Below are 22,818 nucleotides of genomic sequence, written 5' to 3' on the forward strand. Positions count from 1 at the left end.
GAGAGGCAGTTGCAAGGAGAGAAAGGAGTCAAAGAATCATGTGGGAATACAGAAGTTAGAAGTGTGTCTCTTTTCCATGAAATATGGGTGGGAGAACACAGTAAGTGAGATTCCATTTTCTCCCCTCTCCTCTAAAATAGATTAAGCAAAAATGGAACTCATCACTATTATTATCAAGCAAACTACAAGAACAGATCCATGCAGTCATCAGAAGTCATGATAAACTTTTTTAAAAAATTAAGGAGCATGGATTACAGTGTATGTACTGTATTACTGTACTATCATTGCAACTTTATGTTTGTGCCACTAGGCTATGATAATTAAATAGCTGACTTTTCATTTTATCAATGTTTTCACCTTCCTATACTGGGCCTCTCAAGTTATTGCGTGCTGCTTTAGGTATGGTGCACACATACTAAAGCAGCATTTAAGTATTTCTGAACCAAACAACACATCTTGTAGTTACATAGTCTCCCCTCTTTTGTCCTTCCAATATTCAAATCCTTGACACGACTTGTGCCAGATTTCACAGCAATGCAGCACACCCAAAACCATATGCCCCGTCTCCTGTTCCAGACAGTTCATATTACCTGTGCTAGACTCTACGAGTCTTTTTCAGCTGTCCTGCTGTTACTCTAGATAATCTGAAATCTCTCTCACACATAAGACTTGTTTAGCAAGCAGCATCCAGAAATTCACTGGAATGAACCTGAAGCATGTAAACATCCTGTCTGAATTTTGCTCTGAGGCAAATGTGATTAATTTCCTTAACCTGCATCAATCTACTGAGATTTCCAGAAACTGTTTCGATGTAACATGAAGGTGGGGGTGGGAACAGAAACAAAAAGATGTACAGAAGGCACAATACCATTTTGAATTGCTTGTAGATTACTTTGCTGACTTTATCCAATGGCTGTACTTTACCAGCAAGCACTGAAGAGAGCATATTGCCAAGGGTAACCATCCCCAGGATCAGTCTAAAAAGAAGGAGACCCCAAGCAAAGCAATGAGTGTGTTGTATCAACTTTTCTTCTTCTCACTTAAAGCTTTACATCAGCATTTCCAGAAATTCAAATGACATGCATGCTGTTCTCACACTTTTTTTTTCTTTTTTTTTTACCAAAACCCCCATTTTTCGGGGGGGGGGAGGGAATTTTGAAATTCCCAATTAGCAGGGGGAGGATGGCTGCTTGACCTTTCCCTGTCTTGACCTGCTCCACTTCAAGTTGCTGCCAAAAATGTATATTTTGAATCCTGTCAGGACAAAACTGTTGCAAACATGGCACTTATGCTGTGAAATGATTTTGTTATTTTTCTATTTACAGCACTCCACAAGTGAGTTGCTTTATTATGCTGCCTTGTAAAGCTGTCTGGTTTTAGACCAAAGTTTATCACTAACTAGTGTCTGCATAGCCTCTAAAACTCTGGAGAAGTTAGCTTTCGATAATAGAAAAGACCTGCCAGAACTAGGTGAGAGTACCAAGGCATTTCTTTCTCTGTCACATCTTCCTCATTGTTTACCATTCAGTACAATTTGTATTGTCTGAGTCAGACAGTACAGGACCTTTTACATCTAAGCTATTGTTGTCACAGATTATATGAGACTTACTAGACAAATCTTGTTTATTAGACTGCAGTGAAGTTTGGGAATGGCTTCCCTGCTCAGATCACAACTTGTCCTGCTCAGGTTGGCCAACCCACTGGCTTTTTACCTACCTGGCTATGCAATAAGAGCTCAGTTAATTATTTTATGGGCCCCTTTTAGGAGATGACAGTTCTTTCGAAAGATGATAAACCATGTCATAACTTTAAAAGCAGATTTTAAAAGCAGCAACCTTAGCCCTGCTTTCCCCCTAACCTTAAGGAAGTGCCATTCTATCATGCAGTCCTTGTGACTGGACATAAATAGGGTTTGAGGATCGGTTGCTTTAGCTGATTACCCATTTCCTGTATCTCAACTGCACGCATCAGGCTCTAAGCCCTACCCACATCAGGCTCTTACCCTTTGCCCAGCTGAGCCAATGCAAGTCCAATTAGCAGAGAGCCAAAGGAGCGACATCTACATTTATATTCTACCCCTTTGCCCTCAATCAACTGCAGCGATTCAAGCAGCAACCCCCACGGCACAACTGACATGATTTTGCTTGAGAAAACCAAATAAGGCAAATAACTCCCCAACAGGACATATGCAGACATTATACTCTTCAGAAAGTGGATTTATTTGGAGCAAAGGAAGAAAATATTAAAGCCTATACATACCCAGATTCATCCACCACTGGTACTTGGTCAAATCCCTTCTCTCTGAGTATTTCAATAGTCTTTTCACAGGTAACGCTTGGCAGTACAGTTAGGGGGGCAGACAGGCATAGTTCCTGAACTTTCAAGTGCCACCACCTAGGAAACAAGCAAAAATTGTAACAGTTCAGGCACTGAGGAACAAACTGTGTTGCATTTCTGCATACATAAGCTTTTCTGAAAAGACTTATATGGCTGCATATTGCATTCAAGAGTAAATACAGCAGTTAATCCCCTGCCTGACTTCCAGGAAAGGTCACTTAGACTGAATGTGTATTTGAGACACCCCTTCTATTTGCTTGCCACACTTTGCATACGCTATCACCATATCACTGAGAGCAGTGCTACTGTGAGCTGAGCAGGAGGTTGTATAGTCTGCATAGCCAGCTTATTGTTGCTGACATCATAAAATATTGGCACAAGAAAGAAAAGCCATCTATCTTTTCTATGAGTTCCCCACATCCTCAGATGTGCCTTCAGATATACAGCCTTGTATTGCACAATGCTGCATTTAGCAAAGCCCATTTCCTTCTTTAAATACTGATGAAGATGAACCCTGGTCAGACCAAAGACCCATCTAGTTCCCACAGTGGCCACATACAACAGCACTTTCTTGTTCATGCTCTCTAGCAACTGGCATGGAGACACGTATGCCTCTGAACCAGCCGTTAAGAGTCTTAAATCTATGAATGAATGAGTGGCTTGGATTTTACATCTTGTTTGAAGGGATTAACTATCAATACTTTAAAAGGCTCCTTCTGGCTTAAAAACTAATACTCTGTGGACTACAGCCTATTTTTTCAGACCCATGAAGTATTCTCCTCAACTGGTATGTGTGTGTGTACATGTGTACATACAATACACATCCAGATTGAGAGAAAAGAAAAATTAAAATGTTATACACATATATTTGCAGAGAAAACAAGGGGGAAAAAAAACACAAGATGTTTCAGTTAGTCTTAAAAGTTGGGGAAAAGTGACATATTTCGTTAAACTATGATAGATCTTATCATCTCACCAAGGCTTCTTAATAATATCATCCTCTTCTTTCATGAACCCTTTTTGGATCATCCATTTGTCACTTAGAAACTTAGACCTAAAAATCACCAAGAAAGTAAGCCATAAGCATCAATTTAGGTGACATCTGCTTTAAATATAAACAAGCAATAAGAATAATGTGAGATACAATGTCATACAATGTGATAAAAGTATCTTTATTTTAAACATGTAGCTATCAGAGAAGATTTATCGGTTGGTTCACTCATAGTCCAAACTGGCCTTTTACAGGACTGCTTCCCCTACTACTACTAACTTCTGTTTAATGAGTCTAAGGTATCTAAAAGTAGCAGTGAGAAGGGTAAGCTGAGATGTTGAAAAGCTAGATTCAGACTGCAAAGTAGAATGAAGCAGGAGCAACCCCTCATAGTTGAAAAACAGCAACAGCCACATCAGAACGCACAAGAAGCTGGTCTCAGTTGGCATGACACCACCTCAATTTGGGGCTCTCACAGGGCATCCAAAAAATCAAGATGGTATCTGTGATTGTGCAATCGAAATCCCAGTCCTTTTTAATGTGTGATTCATGGGAAAAAAAGGACAGGACTTCTATCAGTCAGTCACAGTCGCCATCTTAAATGTTTCACTCCCCCTCATGGACATCCTTGCCTCAAGGGCTTACCCTAAATGTAAAATACAGGTAGTCTTCGGATTACGATGGCAATTGGGACCAGGACTGCTGTCACTAAGTGTTGCAGTCATAAAGCATGACATCACATGACTGCATCGCTTAGTGACAGCAATCTTAGCAATCCCAGTTGCCATCTTAACCCCAAGACGTGTGGGTCGTTAAGCAGGAAGTGGCAGGAGTTCCAGGTAAGGAGCACAAGGGTGCCATGGGGAGTGAGGGAAGGCTTGAGAGGCCCAGTGCAGGATGCGTGTGAGTTGAGAGGCTGGAGAAGGCTTGGGAGGCCCAGTGTAGGCTTTCTCTGCTGGCTTCCCTATTGACTTTGCTTGTGCAAAACTGGCAGTGAAGATCACATGACCACAGCTCCCTGCCATGTAATAATCGTGAAATGGGCACCCAAGCATCTGGATCGCAATCACAGGGGTGCCCAGCTCGTGATTATTACATGACAGGGAGTTGCAATAATCCGGATCGTAACCACGGGGGTGCTGTGATGGCCAGAACTTCAGGGACTAGTCATACGTCCATTTTTTCAGCACCGCCATAACTTTAGATGGATGCTGAACAAATGGACGTAAGCTGAGGACTATCTGTAGGCTATTTCAGTAACTAAAATAAAGTATCTTTTAAGAAACCATGTAGGAGAGACAAATATAAATGTATTTCAAAACACAGTATTCATGTAGTTTTTAGCAGTGGATTATAGGTGATAAGCCAAACCAACCAACCAACCAACCCTAGTTATATCATGAATGAATGCTTATGTTCTAGTGATATAGGCATTAACATTTCCTCAGGTTTCTTGAGCATAGGTGGGTTTTTAAGTTTGATGCCTTTCCTATATTGCAGTAGTATCACTGGGACCATTTAGCCCTAAATCCATCTCATTCTTCTGGTATCAGCTTTAAAGATCTCAAAAAAATGGGCAGGGTGGGAACCTTTCTTTTAGAGTAGGGCAGGGCTGTGCAGCAATCTGGATTCAAAGGCAAAAGGATGATCCGAAGCATGCATATGTGAGCACATCACACCTGCACGTCACACCCTCCTTAAATCAAATCTGTATTTTCCTGGGATCGTGCCCATGAGGTGGGGTGCACATGTCTAAAGAGTTCCAAATCACCTTTCCCTCTTTGACTCTGGATTGCTGCACAGCGCTATCTCAGTCAGTGCTGGGAAGGAAAAGACATACAAGCCAGGTACCTACATGTAGTTCCTGACAGAATCAGGAAGGATGACAACACAACGCTGACCTTCTTTTAGCTCTTGGGCAGCCTTGACAGCAACAGACATGGCACTGCCTGAGCTGCCACCTGTTAAAAGACACAGAAGATTCTCAAAATCCAAAATAGTATAATGGAACGCAGAGGTATGAAAGGGAAAGAGAAAGAAAAGAGAGTACGAGGCCAAAGCCTCTTGATTAGTAATTTAAGCACTCTCTGAAACTATGTTTAAACCTCTGTAACTAACTCTTAGAAAACTTCTGTCATAATCAAAAAATGTGCTTTCAGTGGCAAGCACTATAGGAATATCTTGGTCCAGCATTTTGTTTCTCACACTGGCCAGGAAGATGCCTCTGAAGAGCTCACAAGTAGGAGGTAGGAACATCTTCCTCTGCAATTGCGCCCCTGCAACCGGTTATCTGGAGTATTCTGCCCCCAACCCAGAGGTAATGTTGAACTTCAAGACCAATAATACTTAATACACCTATCTTCCATTGACAGACCGATCCAATCCTCCTTTAAAGCCATCCAGGCTGGTGACCATCACCACATCTTGTGATAATGATATGGGAACAAGTTTGGTTTAGCAGATAAGGTGCTGGCCTAGACCCCAGGAGACTAAGAGTTCTAGGCCTGCCTTAGGCACAAAAGCTGACTGGGTGACTTTGGGCTAGTCACTCTCTCTCAGCCCAATCCACCTCCCAGGGTTGTTGTGGGGAAAACAGGAGGAGGAAGGAGTATTAGGTAAGTTTGCCACCTTGAGTTATATATAAAAAAGGTGGGATAAAATAATAATAATAATATTAATAAAGAATTCCACAGATTAAATAGGTACTATGTAAAAAAATGCTTTCTTTTGTCCATTCCAAATCTTCCATCAGTTTCACTGAAGGACCCTGATCCTAGTGTTTTGAAAGAACGATTAAAATGTCTCCCTAATTTCTCCATGCCATGCATGACTTGATCATGTCTCCCCTCAGTCATCTTTTTTCCAAGCTAGGGATAATGCTCAAGCCCCCTGCTTGTTTTGATTGTCCTCTTTTGTACTTTTCCCAGCTGTATTATATGTTCTTTCAAATGTGGCAACCAGAACTATATGCACTATTCCAGATGTGGACATATGTGCAGTTTTGCAAATTATAGGCAATAACAGTGCCAAAGATAAAAGAGGGAGCAGTCACCACTGGCAATCCTCAGTGGTGTTCCACAAGTGCAACTTGCTGTGGAAGGGTGTAAAGGGCTACTGTAACTATGCTACCTCTAGCAGCTCTTGAAAGTAGAAGCCCAGTACAGGCATGGAGAAGAGAAAGAGAAGGCTTTATTGAACTGATCTTCTTAACGAAGCAGCATTACCTTCTAATATCTGAAGTTGCTAACATTATTTTTGACTACATCCTTCTCATTCAAGAGATTACTGGTGTAAGCAGTATTTTACATAGTTTACAGATCTCTGTTTATAAGAACTGCTTCAAACCATAAGATGTCTATTGGATGGTTGCAGAAGTAGACTTCAGTGAAATCCATGAGATCCAAATTCACTGTTTGTGTTCCTCATACAAATTGTTTGCTGGTATGGAAGCAGAATGTAGGAACTAATATCCAGAGGAAAAATGTTGCCACTACTCTATTATTGTCTTGACTACAAATCAGACTACACTTACCACATAGCAGTCCTTCTTCTCTGATTAGCATGCGTGAGAAGGCAAAAGATTCCTCATCATTACACTTATGCCATTTGTCCACCACCTAGACGGAAGGAAGAGGCCACAAAAACATCCTGCTAGACTCTGGTCCTCCATTGCTACTAGACATGCCAGAAAATATATGGAAAGGAGGAATGGATTTAGCAGCAGATTCTTGGGTCCACTATCACAAATTCCAGAAAAAAAATAAATAACTTTTAAGTGGCTTTAAAGGACTCTGGAAAGAAATTTCTGCTTTTTAAATATTCTCTTCTGTGATGGGAGCAAGCAAACCTTCCACAAACCAAAGCAGGTTGATGACATCAATTTGGCCTTCTAGAAAAGGCCAGACTCATTGGATTGTTTCTAGCTCTAATGGATACCTAGAATAACCTATTAGCCCTCACAGTATCACTGGGGGTTCACTTATTTCTAACCAAAATGTTTGAATTAGGGAACACATACAAGTAGTGGGAACTTTATGCCAGCCTTGGAATAAGTGTCTGTATTGAATGAATGAATGAATGAATGAATGAATGAATGAATGAATGAATGAATATGTGTGCGCACACACACAGACTCCAAAAAGACCATAATTCTATTATGAATTGATCCAAAAAACCATGTTCCAGTCATGCACAACAAACATTTTCTAGGTCCTCCTTTTGTTTTGTAGCTGAACATTCATGTACATATACTGAACTACTACTGATGCTTAAAATAAACAAACAAACAAACAAATAAATAAATTTGAGGAATCCTTAAGAAAAGTATTTGGTATAGCACAAGGAACTGTAGTAAAACTGCAGGGACCTCACCACATGCATAGAATAACCAAGAAAAGGCTCTTTGGATCCCATATATAGAGTTAAAATACAACACTCCAGGGTTTTTCAGTTATGTCAGGCAGGGCACCTCATGAATCTTCAAACTATTTCCATTAAAGTACTGTACAACACGTCTCATAATCTTCCATTTCTTCTGTGCTTTCAGGATGTCTAGCCAATCTACACAAGCTACTGTAAGTAAGGCAAGTAGATTGCTCTTAAGTAGGAGCACCTAAGTCATATTCTGCTATGAACAAGTCCTGTTATAAATACTGTAACTTTTCTTCCAAAATTCTTCCAAAATTCAGACATGGACATTCAGACCTGTTAAAGCTCAGGAATCTAAATAAAACTTGCATATCAAAATTGTACAAAGATTAAGGGCTAAGTATGGAGCAGGCAAATAAGAAGGCAAAAAGGTTAGTCCTGCACTTAAGAGCCAAAGGGATTCTAATGAGGGTAACACTAAAGCAGTGTTTCTCAACTTTGGCAACTTGAAGATATGTGGAATTGTGGGAGTTGAAGTCCACACATCTTAAAGCTGCCAAGCTTGAGAAACACAGCACTAAAGGATATGTATATGGAACCTTACTTACTGATCTGTCCAGAACTGTAGGGATGAAATCATATCCAATACCTTCCACTTCATAAGTTGTCTTATCAGTTCTGTTTAGTTTTTCAGGCTCCGCTAGGATAGATCCTTCAGGATCAACACCAACAATCTGCAGAATTATGACTGAATGAGTATTTTCATTTTCAATATACAGATATTAAAAGGGCAATTAAATTAAATCACAGACGTGACTAAATCAAAACTACTGCATCACTGGTAGAAACCGTGCCTCTGCAGTTATACCTTGAGAAATCTCTAAGCTGAATAGTGGAACTTTGAGCCCTTCCATTAACATTAGTATTGTGTAGGTATTCCATTTTTCACTCCTCACTTCTTTTGGTAAGAAAAAAGAGAAAAGTAAAACATTGGATCATTCCAAAAAATAGGCAACATCTGGATGTTGGTAGAAGTATGTAAATGAGGCAGGGTGATCATACAATAAAAGCCTCATCTGGAACCATTGAAAAACTAAGATTTTTTAATGCATACAGAAAAATATTGTTGTTCTTAGATTACTTTCACTTGGATTAAAAAAAGGCAGAAGTCAAGTAGCTTATTCTAGATCCCATTCAGATACTAAATCTCATTACAGTAAATATATATTTTGGGACAACAATCAAAAGCAGTCTCTGCCAAGCAACATGGAGATGAATATTACATTACATTCCTACTTGATGTACATCAGTCTATCACTGAAATAATTTTATGAGGGGTGGGGATCACTACAGATCCCAAAAAGAAAACAGCTTCATGTACTTTTTAATTGTTTTGTTTGCTGTTAAGATTATTCAGTTTATTGGACCTAAATAAAATGCAATTACCCTTATTAATTTGATATTTCCATAATGCCATGATCTGAGACACTTCTTAAATAATTGCGCTAAGAAATAATTTCCTACTTAGGGGCAAGTCTGATTTCCCACAAAATTAAACATAGCTGACATTAAGAAAAGAAATTAAAGTAGAATGCATATGTACTCATTATCTCAGAGGGCAAACCAAATATTTCAGGCAAATATATGGGCTGGTTGCTTCAAAAACAGAAAATGATCCTGAGAGATGGTGAATTTTAGGGTGGAAGTACAGTGGGGAAGGCGCACTTAACTCTTCCCCAACAGTTGTTTCTCCAGGTGCTTATTTTCCCCATCCTTTATGGAGCGGAAGTTCATATTTTCCTTCCTAAACACACAGTTTACACAGAAAAATGTTAATCCACTCCCCTCTTATCAATACAACACATGACACCAGCAGCCAAAAGCTTACAAAACTATTATGTAAAATAACTAACAGAAGTGGATTGTTTTAATAGCATTAACTAAATATAACAGAGGATTGTACAGGACAACTCCAGACTCTGTTTCATAATAATTGGGCCCCATTTCCTGCATTGATTTTATTTCTCAAAAAGTGAACACAACCATCTGCACTATTCTCAATATATGGGAAAGCTCGTATTGGATCGTGCTATTCCAGCAGCTAATGTTGAGACAAAGGAAAGAAGTAAGTAAATTACCAAAAGGATGCAGTAATATGTAAGATTCTCTTACACCAGGAATGTCTGTTCACTCACTTAGTATGAATGTAGAGCTATTGTGATGGAATGGAATTATGAAGGCCAGGCTCAGGGAGATAAACATTTTCTTTGCTCGCCGGAGGAGCGTGGGAGCTACAAGAGGATGAGACTGGCACCTCCCTGAGGAATTCACACTGTTGTGGCTGGCTGACTTGGGAGCTGGGGTTTCAGTCTGGGAAGATTGATGTCAGGCCTAGCCCAAGGAACTCCAAGAGACAATGCAAATTCAGTTCAACTATGTTTATTAGCTACAACCTCTATCAAGAATCTTCCCAGACTGAAACCCCATCTCCCAAGTCAGCCAGCCACAACAGTGTGAATTCCTCAGGGAGGTGCCAGTCTCATCCTCTTGTAGCTCCCACGCTCCTCCGGCGAGCAAAGAAAATGTTTATCTCCCTGAGCCTGGCCTTCATAATTCCATTCCATCACAGCTATTAAGTTATTCCATGTGGTAACATGTCATAGTATTTCTTTTTGTGTTTGAAGACTAAGTGTAGTCATTACAGGAATGATCTGAGCATAGAAGCAGTCCAAATTTTCCTGAGGCACACACTTCTACAGCTAAACGTAGCAAATGAATTCAAGAACAATCAAGTTTATGAAGAGTAGCCATTTCAATAAATGTGATTTCAATCATCACAGGAATGACTGTAAGTCATCTTTGTAATCAGCTGGATAAAACTTTTTATTTGTCCCCTGTGTAGTTTGCATAGAGAAGGAAATAGACCTAGATCCTTTGGGATCACCTACAGAGTTTGTTATAGTGCCTATAAGGTATAATCTACAAGGGCATATATATGTGTGTGTATATACATACACACACAGACACCCCTATTAGTAACTTAAGCAGTGAACACATTGCTCTTGTTTGGGACTTACTTTACATCCAGGGCATTTCTCCTTGATTTTTCGGGCAATACCAGTGATTGTTCCTCCTGTGCCAGCTCCAGCCACAATCATGTCTACCTGACCTATTGAAGAGGCAAAACAAATATTTTACAAATATTAAAAACCTGTATCTAGATGAGCAATAAAGAACATTTACTTTGCTCTTATTTAAGTCAAGATGCCGCTTCATCCGTGATCCTGAAAAATATGATACAGTATGGATGTCTCATGTTGTTATTGTGTACAGCTTCTGAAAGCTATCATTGGAAGAGAAGGAGCTGCATATATGTTTGTCACTTTACTACAACCCATACTTTACCAGCCTATGAATGTTGATGAGCATTTCCTATGTTAGGTATTTTATGTATAAGAATATTCTGCCTTGCTCTTTTTCTGCTACTTTACTCAACATGGCTTATATTAATTACAGCAATTACATTAACATTAATTGATAAAGCAGTCAGTTCTTATTGTATCACATTTGATAATCAGCTTGTAAGTGCAAGAATGAGTGTTTCACCTACCAAGAACCCTACCCGCTCCTTATGATTCCTTTCTTTTCTCTCCTCCTGTCTAGAAATAGCTTGGGGATGTATAATATTCCTTTCTCGGGACTGCATTCCTGCACCTCATGAAGTGAATCATGATCCATGAAAGCTTATGCAATAATAAATTAGGCTACCCTTAAGGTGCTATAAGTCTCTTCACTGTTTTCACTGTAAAACTCTTAGGCTGCAACTAGAAAGTTCCTGTACTTGCTAATGTATCATGTTAAAATCCATCTTCCAATTTCCCAGAGTCATTGGCTGATGTGGGTCTTCTGGGATGTGTGGCCGTGTTCTGGAAGTTTTAGTTACTAACATTTCGCCAGCATCTGTGACTGGCATCTTCGGAGGACAGGAGCACAGACAGGAGCAGTTCTCTCTGTGCTCCTGTCCTCCGAAGATGCCAGTCACAGATGCTGGCAAAACGTTAGGAACTAAAACTTCCAGAACATGGCCACACAGCCCGGAAGACCCACATCAGCCATTGTATTCCAGCCGTGAAAGCCATCCCACAGTCATTGTTTGCAAAAGAAGCTTTTATTTTTCTATCCCATTTTCCTGACACATCTGAATTTATTTTGGATATGTTCAAAGATACTTGAGTCTGAATCTGTTCCCTTATCAGTTTCATCTATTAAATATCTCCATGCATCTTATTAAATTTAAATTGCAACACGAAGTTTAAAACAATATCCCAATACTTCAGGTATTAAAATTAAGATAAGTATTCTAGATGCAGGTTCACTTAAAAAAAATCTAAAGTAAGAATTATTTTTACTTTATTGGTGGTCACACTTTAAAACTTATTTGGAAGAAGTACTTTGGACCTTGCAGGAATGCAGCACCTTCTGATGGTCATGAAAGGAGCCCAATGTTTTTCAAGCTTGGGTGAGTCAGAGAAAAAGATGCTGCTGCTTAAGAAATCCACTCATTAACACTAAGACAAGTTTTAAACCAGCAAACCTCCTTTCAGGTTCACACGGAAACCTGAAAAAGGGTTTGAGGTTGAGAGTGCTTCTTCTGAATTATTTCCAAAGCATGCTCTGCTTTATCTATATGCTACTAAAACTCTCATTGTGTTTATCTGTTTGTACTCTCAGATTAGCCCAAATGGGCACATTATACCGCAACAATTTTTGAATCATGGTACCTAAAATCCACTCTTAAAACATGTGTAAAAAATCCAGGACTCCTGTGGAATTGAAATTTCCATGATGTTCAGACCAGTTTTATTTGCAAAGTTGTGGCCTTGGCAGCGTCCTCGTGGTCACATGATCATGATTTCCAATGCTCCCTGCCAGCTCCCCACAAGCAAAGTCAGTGGGGAAGCTGGCAGGAAGTCACCCCAGCTCCCATTGCTTTTTTGACTGCCCATGGCTCTTCTCTTTATCTGTTTAGGTAAATAATATTGACTTATTATTGAAGTTCATTTGCCACTACAATAATTTTTCTATTTATGATGTATACTCTTCTTAGATGATCACAGGACTGTCTAGCATTGGGGTAAAAAAAATATGGTCAGCCTAAAATTTAATGTTCATTCTGATCACATCAGACTGCACTATCTTTCTCTCAAAGGATGACCCAACGGATCAAAGGGTTGTCTGGTTTCTCATATAGAAGAAAAAAGGACAGTTGTGTAGGAGCTCCCTCTGCTGGTTTCCAGATAGTAAATAATATGATTAATACACTCTCTCCTCATTTGGCAACCACAACTGATTCCAGCAACTTTGTCGTTAAGCAAAATGGTCGCTAAGTGAACATGTGACAGAGAGACGGAGAGAGAGACAGACGCTGTGAAGATCACTGGTTGCTGCTATCTCATTCAGATAAAGTTCTCTCATAAGGTGTCCTGTGCCTGACCCCTTTCCCCCACTTTTTTTGCCCCCTTGTAGAGCAGAGAGATTGCTTAAACAAGCTATCTCTTCCTGAGCTGCTTTTCTCAGAAGCCAGTGCTTCCCTAAAAAGTGCTAACCCCAAGTTAATAAGTTAGTTCTGTAACCTTAATTAGTTGATTAGAACTTTCTAGCCCCATGGCAGTTGCTGCCTGAAACTGACCAGACCTTAATTAGCTTCCCACTGAAGGCTTTTGTTGTCAGGGGCAGGAAATTTGGTTGTAAATGTGTGCATTCGTCAGAAAATGATTTATTACTGTTGTATTTGCAAATAGTCGCTAAATGAGGTAGTTGCTAAATGAAGAGTAACTGTAACTGGATTATTTTTCCAGAACATGCTGAGCACCCCCTCCCCAAACTTACATATTTCAAGGCATGCATGGCTTCCCCCAATATTTTTATTTTTCCCCATGTCCTTACCCCAATATTTTTAGTAAAGTTTAAAGAAAACATGTGATATATTATCTAAAATGGCCACTGCTTAAGGGAAATTCAGGCTCTTGTTCAAACAACATACCAAGCTATAATGTCATCTGTATGGGTTCATTTAGTATCTCATATAAACCAAATCCAAATTCTTGTTCGGCTACAAAGTTTCTTCAGTGGCCTTGGTATAGTGCCATCTCTTCAGTCTGGATCATGCAACATGGATATCATAAATACATCTTTTGTATATATGTGTAATGGAATATATCTACGAAGCAGGAAGTGGTATGATGGAATGCAGTAGAGATCCAGGTTATCAGGGAGGAGGGAGTGCATTCCAGGGGGGAGACAAGAGGCAACTTAGTCCAGAGGGACTATGGGAAGTGGGAAGAAGAAGAGACTTAAGATAGCCACTTCCAAGATTCTCCCAGAGTGTATCTATTAGGTTAGCACAGATTTAGTCTGGCAAGATTCTGTCTATGTGGTGTAAGCTGGAACTTGGCTGGATTGTTTCCTTGTTGTTCTTGGGTTGGGCCTGACAATACGGCTGGTGTATACTCATGTTGCAATTAATTAATTAAGTACTACTTAATTAATGTGCTTATGCAGCAGGTTCAATCAAAGCCTACTTAATTAGTTAAGTAGGCTTTGATTGAACCTACTGGACAAGCACTATTTTAAGAATAAATGAGGAAAGAATGGAAACATCTCCTAGGCCCAAAAAGCTGTAGCATGCATGGGGCATTGCTAGCCCACAAACCTAGTCTAGTCTGCCATACCAGTCCATCCAGTCTGGGAATTTCAGGCAAGGGCCCTCCCCTTATGTTATCACCCTAAGCTGGATCATAAACAAATGCTGCCAATTATAGAAAAGTAAAACCTGTGCCACAGGGGTTTTCTCTCATTCTGAGGTTCAAAACACAGCTACACAGGTACTCAATTGAATATTGCCCAATAAGGCCGGGTGAGGTTTGAGAAAGCCCTCTCTTCATGATGAACTCATAACATTTAGCAGAGAAAGGAGGATGGTAAAACTTCCATTTGTGGATTGTGTGTGTGCGTGTGCACACGCACATTTAGCAAGAAGCTGCTTTGATACAGATGTGTGTTGACGTATACACACACACACCTAATTTTGCCTAAAAATGCAGGTTTTGGCAGTTGTAGTTGTGACAAATGCTGCCTTGGAAATCTAAACAATCCAGGAATTTTAACAGCTGTCCAGATCTAAGATTTGTGCATTTTACATCCTTATTCATTCCACCTCTTAAAAGAAGTTGTATCTAGAAGTAACTTGGTCACTGGAAGAGTCCCACAAATTACCTGCAAAGGTAAGTTGGCTGTTGGACTGAAGCCTCTTGTGCCCTTACAGGTAGTCCTCACCTAACAACCACAACTGGGACCAGAATCTTGGTCATTAAGCTAAGCGGTTGTTAAGTGAGACGCTCACGTGACTGCTTTGCTCAACAACCGCAATCTGTGCGCAATCTCAGTTGTGGTCGTTAAGCAATCTCCTGGATCAGAGTGGACAGAGTGGACAGAGTGGAAGGGCTGTCTGCTGAAGGATTTCAGCTCAGCACAGAGCTGAAATCCTCCCAGAAAGCAGCCCTTTCACTCTTAAACGTTCCTAAAGCCCACCAAAGGCTTTACCCTCCCCTCCATGGACAGAGGGGAAATCCTTCCTGGGGCTGGAGAAACCACTCAGCAGTGTCCAAGAATGGAACTCAAATCCTGAATATTTGAACTCTGTTCCTTCCCACCAAGACGTTTCCTCTCCCCTCTGCAAATGGAGGAGAAATCCTTGGTGGGGCTGGAGGAACGGAGCTCAAATCTTCAGGATTTGAATTCCGTTCCTGCACACTGTAGCGTCCCGTCCACTTGCAACACTTTGCAAGAGAAGATTGCAAATGGCGATCACATGATCGCAGGGCGCCTGGCTACTGGTCATAAACGTGAGCTGACTGCCAAGCGCCCAAAATGTGGCCATGTGACTGTGGGGGGTGGTGGTACGGCATGATGTTTTATGATGGCTGGAAGTGCTTTAACTTTCTGAGGCTGTTGTAACTTCAAACTGTCATTAAACAAATAGTTGTTAAGAGAGGACTACCTGTATTAATCAATCTCTCCTAGCATTTTTTCAGTTTTCCAGAAGTTCCCTATTTCTGGAACAGAAGGTTTTGTAAGATACAAATCATACCTTCACATTGCTGAAGGATCTCCTCTGCTGTTGTGTCATAATGGGACAGGGGGTTGCTGGCATTGCGGTACTATGTGTAAAAAAAAAAAAAAAAAGAATGGAGAAAATTTAGGATCAACAAATAGTCTGACTAGTTCAGTAACAGTACAGATGCAATTCAGAAATAGTGCAGATGCAAGATATACCATACATACATGGACAACCCCATGAAGTGAATTTTAAATGGTTTGAGTTGCTGTTTTATTTCCCTTGTTTTTCATGTCAAATGCTATATTTATGTTATATTATAGCTTTATTATTTCTATTAACCATCTTGGTGAAAAAATTGAAAACAAGTGCAACAGAAAACAGAAAATAAATTAATGCTTAGAAAATTAATTTAATTTACTAAGCATCATAAAGAAAAACATTCTAAAACTCAACCATCAATAATACAAATCTTCCTTCCTTCCAATCGCCACTATATGTAGGGTAATTTGCATTTTATATTATATTAGAAAAAAAGAGTCTGTTAGATATTTTGCTGATCCTTATGTGCCAAGAGTGTTTCCTTTTCAATAGCTAAAATCCCACAAAGAGGGTGGGAATGACAGGAAGAGATTGCAAAAAAGTTCACTTGAAATCAATGGAACAAGTTAATGGCAACCAGTGCCATCCTATTCGTTTGTTGTGATCTAAGCAGAGGTTGGGCCTACAGTGATCTGTAGGAAGAGGCACGAAGAATTAATGGATAGTAGAAGATAGCATATTTCTACCATCCAAGTTCAGACAATAAAGTACCTTCTCCCTTCATAAGTGCCTTTTCCTCTCATCCTATTTCTTAACATATGTGCATCTTTTTCTGCTTTATATTGGCAGTGCATGAATAAATGACCAGAGGCTATCCTCCATGGTGTCTAGCCACCTACATTTTTCTTCTTCAGTGGGTAAGTTACCTGATCCAGTATGTGGGAGTTGGGGATTTCATTTTTCAATCTCCATGCCACCCCAACGTGCGATTCTGGAGAATCAAACCTGGCAGTTGTTGGAGTCCTCACAATTTCAGCCCCAAGGGCACGTAGCACATCTACCTATTTAAGAACCATAATCAAAATTAGCCAAAATGTCAATGCCTGTGCATAGACAATGCTTATGCAACTGGACCGTTCAAGTGGTTACAGGGACTTGGAGCCAATTCAAAATCAGACGTTGTTCTGCATTGGCTATTTTAGCCCCATTACAAAACTAATGCAAAACCTTATTAAAGACTAAGATGGCAAGTTAGGTCTAGCTTTCTCACACACAGCACTGCTGACTTATGGTGTCTCAGTAAACTAATGCAACCATGTGTTGACTGCTCAATGATAAACAGCTCTGACCTTTTCCATGCTCATTTTCTCTGGCATTACAATGATACAACGGTATCCTTTCACTGCAGCTGCCAAGGCCAGTCCAATTCCTGCAACCAAGAAAAATGTCACTAAAAAAAGCCATACATTTGTTTTATATTCTGAAACTCTATACTTAGAGAAATATAGGCAGCTACCCTAACCCAGACAGTTACCCTAAACCAAGCAATTATTGATTGATCTGGCTCACTATTGTGCATGCCAAGAATAAACAACCTGGTGTCCTCCAGATGTTTCCTAGACTCCCTGTTAGTCCTTCCTGCTGAAACTTATGGGAGATGTAGTACAAAACTTCTGGAAAGATATCAGTCCACTTACGCACAGTTGTGCACTCTCCCTGCCTGAGCTAATTATGGTATTTTGGGGAAGAAGTCTAATGCATAAAATCATCATCCTACTGAGATAATGATAATGCTGCCAAAGACATAACCTGACAGCTTGTGTTCAACAGCTGCTTTATGTCCTGCCATTTTGAACCAGCTAGTCCCCATAAGAATAAAGAGGCGGCTGAGCTGAAAGGCAAACTTTTCATACACTTCTACCTATGCGTACATTTTTTTCTTGATCTATCCGTCTGGCTGAGTGGAATTATAGTCTAAAACTATGTATGTACCACTTTAACATTCCATCATCATTTTGCAAAGGGATGATTTGATTTGCTCAACCAAAAGCAAAAAAGGAGCCCATCAACTTTCTGCAAGAGATTTGGCGAATGCCATTTCATCTATTCATATCCTAATCATATGGCAGACTGGAAAATGAAGTATAGCATTTAAAAACTGATAAGCAAAACAATGATCCCCCTCCCAAGTATTCATAAAACTTGGTCCAATAGTGTTTAGCATTCAGATCTGTTAGAACTAAGACCTGCATTATTTTATTTTTAGTTTATGCCCAGTCACTTCATTATTCCAGTCACTTCCTGACTTCTTACATTTTTCAAATCTGTCATCATCCTTATTGTCTGGAGAGGCCTGGGACTGGAAAAGAGTGACACCTATTCAGCAAAGTACATCCCATTCCACTCAGCTCTTGATACTACAGTTCAAATGGATTTCTTTACCTGTATTTCCTGAAGTTGGTTCAATAATGGTATCCCCTGGCTTCAGAATCCCATCCCTTTCAGCGTCTTCCACCATCCGTAAACTGATTCGGTCCTTCACACTTCCTCCAGCATTGAAAAACTCGCATTTTGCCACTAAACACCACAATTAAGTAGGAATTGTTTCAGATGATCAAGAAAAAGGAGCCCATCAACTTTCTGCAAGGGATTTGGCGAATGCTATTTCATCTGTCCATATTCTAAGAAAAGGCATATCTGAGCATGTGCGTGCACACACACACACACATACACAGATATCTACAGATATTGTATTTATAGATCTGATGGATAGCATATTTATATATCCTAACTGAATATGGGACTAAACAAAAGACTTCTGATGAATCAATTCTGAAGCTGGATTTGGATTAGCCCAATGCTCTGTAGCTTTCTTAAGCAACCACATAGTCTCACCATTCACTTCTCTTCTGTGGTCCAGATCCCAAACCAGACATATAGAGAACTATTTTCTTTCTTTCTTTTCCAAGAAGTTTTCCTTCTACCCAATACATCCCTCATGAAGTTGTTCTTCCTTTGTACAATTCAGGGTTTTAAGCCTCATTGGCAATACATGTCTAGAGAATGAGGTGACTTCAGGCCAACTTCCAACTGCTGCACTTAAAGCACTGCAGTATCATAAATGGCCTCTTAGTTCAGAAATAGTAGAAAAAAACAAAGTCAACTCAATTCCTGACTGAACTGGTCTTTTTAAATTATGGGCTCCCTTACCGATAGTATTGGTAGTGAGAATGCAAATGTTTCTGTTTACAATTCCAGGTTAACCATCACTACAAAAAATACTCACAGAGTTCACATTTGAGGCCAAAGAGCTTTCCAATCTTGTTGATGCGCACCATGGGAGTATTTCCAATTTTTTGGAGGATATCAGGCATAATTTTTGGAGTCTTTGCTCTACACCAGAAAGACATACAGATACACAATAGGGATGGGACGCAATCCTAAACCCACTACCCCCAATGAACATCAGATTGAACCAGACTGAATGTCCAGCTTACAATAAAAACCACCTTCCAAGCAGGCCTTCCCTCCACCAATCTATTGAAGGAATGATCACTTACAATGTAGCATGGCAATGGGGTGATTCAGAAGGAGATTTTCCAAGCTCCCAGGTACACTTGCTGACAGTATCAGGTCTGATCCATTTCCTCTCTTTTTCTGTTGAATTACAAGCTTCCTTCTCCAAGGTTCCATTGGGTATGCAGTCAACCGAAACATGAGTGCAAGTCACTGTATCCATTTCAGTTTCAGCAGGGATTGATGGCATTGTGCCTGCAGGAGAAGGAGAAACAAGAGATCAGTTGTATTACATCCAGGACTTACAACAGATAGTCATTATGACTAAATGAAAAGTAGCACACGGACAATCTCAAATTTAATAAAAATACACAGGAACAAAGTACAATGCTGTTTTGTCTGCTATTTTCCAATGGCTTGGCCTCTTGAGGGCTAAGTAAAATAACTAGATCAAACTATTTTGAATCTGACAGATTATACCCATTTAGTACGATAAAATATTTAAAATAGCTTTGCTACAGTCTCATTATTTCCATGGTGCTGAGTTATGTTAGATAATGTTTCAGGTAATTCTATAATAGACAAATTTAAGAAAGCAGGACCCCTCAGGCTGGTGCATTCTGAACCTGCTGGACTTCACCTCCCATAATCCTGTAACCAGGAGGGTGCAAGTTTGGAATATAAGAAAAATTTGACAGATAAGATTTATAAACACTTATATGCACACAAACTAGATCCAAACACATCTATTTCTCATTGAGTTTAACTTCATGACAGCCAGTGGAAAGAGCTGAAATTTCAGAACTCTGGTGTACCGTGTGTGCATTTTTAAAAGGTACATTTCCTCAAAATGCAAAGAAAGGACAAAATATAGGATTTCTGTTATTAGACACAAAGTATTTTGTACTTCTTAAGGGACATCTTCTGTAGCAGATTTAAAAACCATGATATATTCCTTAGCAAGAAAATGTATTATGATTATGATGATGGTTGGTTGCACAGCCAGATGTTTAGACTGGATTTGGCATTTTTATCCACCTATCAAGTCCTTTCCAAGGGCCTGGGATACGCAGATGTTTTTGTTTGGTGGTGTTAAAGGTATCATCGCAGGATATAAGCTGTTGCAAGTAAAGCTGCCTTTTGCAATTGACCGATTGGTGATTTTGTCAATGGTGATGGTGTTCAAGTGGTGTTCCAGTTGTTTTGGGATTGCACCCAAGACACCTATAACTATTGGTACTATCTTTGCAACTGGGAGATATTTGTGCCATATAAGGAAATGGGCAGGGCGACTATCCCACTCCCAAATGCTCTACTAAATATATTTGCAAGATGAACAGTACATAATTGCACTGTCCCCAATTAGTGACTGCTAAATTAACATCTTTAAGAATGGGATGTGTTTAACAAATGGTGATGAGAAAAATGACATTCTCCTGATGTGGGAGACTTCTTCACTGCATTCTATTTGCTTGTCAACAGAAATTAGAACTTCCAGATTCTTCTCTGTAGATTAGATAGAACACCCTTAAGAAGCCAGAAATGGCCACAATCCAGAGTCTTCAAATGCACGTATCTCATGAATTTCCTGCTTATTCAATAATACTTTCATCTGCTCCATCTCCTGCTTGTCCAGTAGCTGTGTTAAAAAGGTCTGTAGCCGTAAGCTAAAGCAAACAGATCAAAGAAGCAGATGAAGCAGAGCAGAAGCCAGATTGGCAAGTTCGAAAATGAATTTCCTGGAGGCACAACAACAACAGTACTAGAAAAATTCAGTGATGTAAACCGTGCTGTGTGAACCTCTGAAGGATACTAAAATCTTAAAGCAATGTTAAGGCTAGAACTGATCTTCAACAAAAAAAAAATGATATATTGAGGCCACTAAAAAATAGAAACATGTAAACTCATCATTAATTAAGAGGGTGTTTTTCAGACAGCTTACAAAATGTTCTAAAAACTAACATAGGATCTAATACGTTGAAACTTTTTTTAAAAAAAAGCATAAAGCTGAACACCAAAACAGCTTTTGAAAAACATGTCAATACATAGAACAAGTAATTAAACAGCCAAAGTGTAGCAGAAACTATAATATCAGAAATGAGATTAATTTAAAAGCTCCTTTGCTGCATAAACAAAGTTTATATTAAAGGGCCCAGAAAGATAAAAGTGTCATTACTTTGATTCAAAAGGACAGAGTAATGCCAAGCATGACTCTGGGGGACACCAGCATAGGGAAGTCTATTGCAAAGCAATGTTTTGACCACACAGTTAAACACATCTGTGATGGATACTGTAGTTTGCTGAGGGCCATGCTAACACCCTTCTCTCTATTCTCCCCATACCCACTGGAGGCCTTCCAGGCTGTTGTCAGAGGTGGACACAAATTTAAGGGGAACAGCTCAGCTTTGCCCATCAGGGATCCCAAGAAAGAGATTAGGAAGAAACATGCACATACTCTTTCTCCCACACACAAATGCATCTGTGGGCCAAGCACATACTATATAACTTGTGCTTTTTAAAAATGCACAATTTATTTGGCCACTTTTTGGGGTGGTAGTGGTGCAGAAACACCAATTACGGGAACGCAATCCCGCATCAAAAATCCATCCTCCCTGCTACTTATTTGTGAAGAAATCAGTTTGTTTCTAAGCCTACTTTGTTAGCTCTCCTTGGAAAAATTTGGCCAAAAAGCCTTTTCATCTGGTCCAATCTCTTTCAAGTCCGCAGCTTCCACCCCAGCGTTCGCCAGGATGCTTGCCAGTGTTTGTTGGCTATAACCCCAGAAGGCAGGTAAATCATCTCTCTCTCTTCCTGCCACCCATTTCACACAATCTCAGTCCTAGTTTTATAACATATCAGATGAAAATTGGGGGTGGGGGTGGGGCAGGGTGAGAAAGAGGAATCCGGGACTTTTTAAAGTCACCAGTTTATTTCCTCGAACTGCTATTGCAAGAGGCTTTCCTGTATTTGTGGCATTATCTATTTCTCCGGCCAAGCCTAAACAGTGATGCAGATTTCTTAGGACCTACATAAGTAAGCATTTTGTCAGTTACTTTCCTTGATAATTCCATTCTTGCTTTCATAAATCTAGGTAAATATCAGTACTAAAACATTTGGACAGTAGCTAACATACACCAGTGTATTATAGCTAAGTATATGCTACTTAGAATTATACATACTTTGATTACCCACAGACCTGCCTTTAGAAATTGTAGTCCAATACATTTGAAGAGGGTATTGAATTTATTATGGTTTTTAAATTATGTATGCTGCCCTCAGTCATGTTCTGGCTATATAAATTAAAAAAAAAAAAATCAGCCAATTGATTAAACTTGACCCCACACTGACAAACGACTTCACCCAGCAATTTCATGTACATGTTAAGTAAGAGCAGAAAGAGAACACAGTCCTGAGAGGCTGCATATAGCAGAGGCCTTGGGCTAGATCT

At 39.7% G+C, this 22,818-nt stretch overlaps 1 protein-coding gene across 1 annotated transcript in view; it reads right to left on the bottom strand.

Moving 5' to 3' along the window:
* LOC103054827 (cystathionine beta-synthase-like protein) overlaps positions 1-22,818 on the bottom strand; it is a 41,671-nt gene that overhangs the window by 9,723 nt on the left and 9,130 nt on the right. Inside the window, exons 2-14 of the mRNA XM_007434944.3 lie at positions 19,415-19,625; positions 19,141-19,247; positions 18,297-18,431; positions 17,204-17,283; positions 16,781-16,915; positions 15,846-15,915; positions 10,774-10,865; positions 8,305-8,430; positions 6,861-6,945; positions 5,184-5,289; positions 3,314-3,391; positions 2,260-2,394; positions 869-977 (exon numbers count right to left, since the gene is read on the bottom strand). Of these exons, the coding sequence (XP_007435006.1) occupies positions 869-977; positions 2,260-2,394; positions 3,314-3,391; positions 5,184-5,289; positions 6,861-6,945; positions 8,305-8,430; positions 10,774-10,865; positions 15,846-15,915; positions 16,781-16,915; positions 17,204-17,283; positions 18,297-18,431; positions 19,141-19,247; positions 19,415-19,620 (1,464 nt within the window). The 5' untranslated portion in view covers positions 19,621-19,625. The remainder of the gene's footprint in view (positions 1-868; positions 978-2,259; positions 2,395-3,313; positions 3,392-5,183; positions 5,290-6,860; positions 6,946-8,304; positions 8,431-10,773; positions 10,866-15,845; positions 15,916-16,780; positions 16,916-17,203; positions 17,284-18,296; positions 18,432-19,140; positions 19,248-19,414; positions 19,626-22,818) is intronic.

Source organism: Python bivittatus, unplaced genomic scaffold (assembly GCF_059951505.1).
Source record: "Python bivittatus isolate LINGU-HERP-01145 unplaced genomic scaffold, Pbiv_v1 ctg000350_np1212, whole genome shotgun sequence".
NCBI classification, from domain to species: Eukaryota; Metazoa; Chordata; class Lepidosauria; order Squamata; family Pythonidae; genus Python; species Python bivittatus.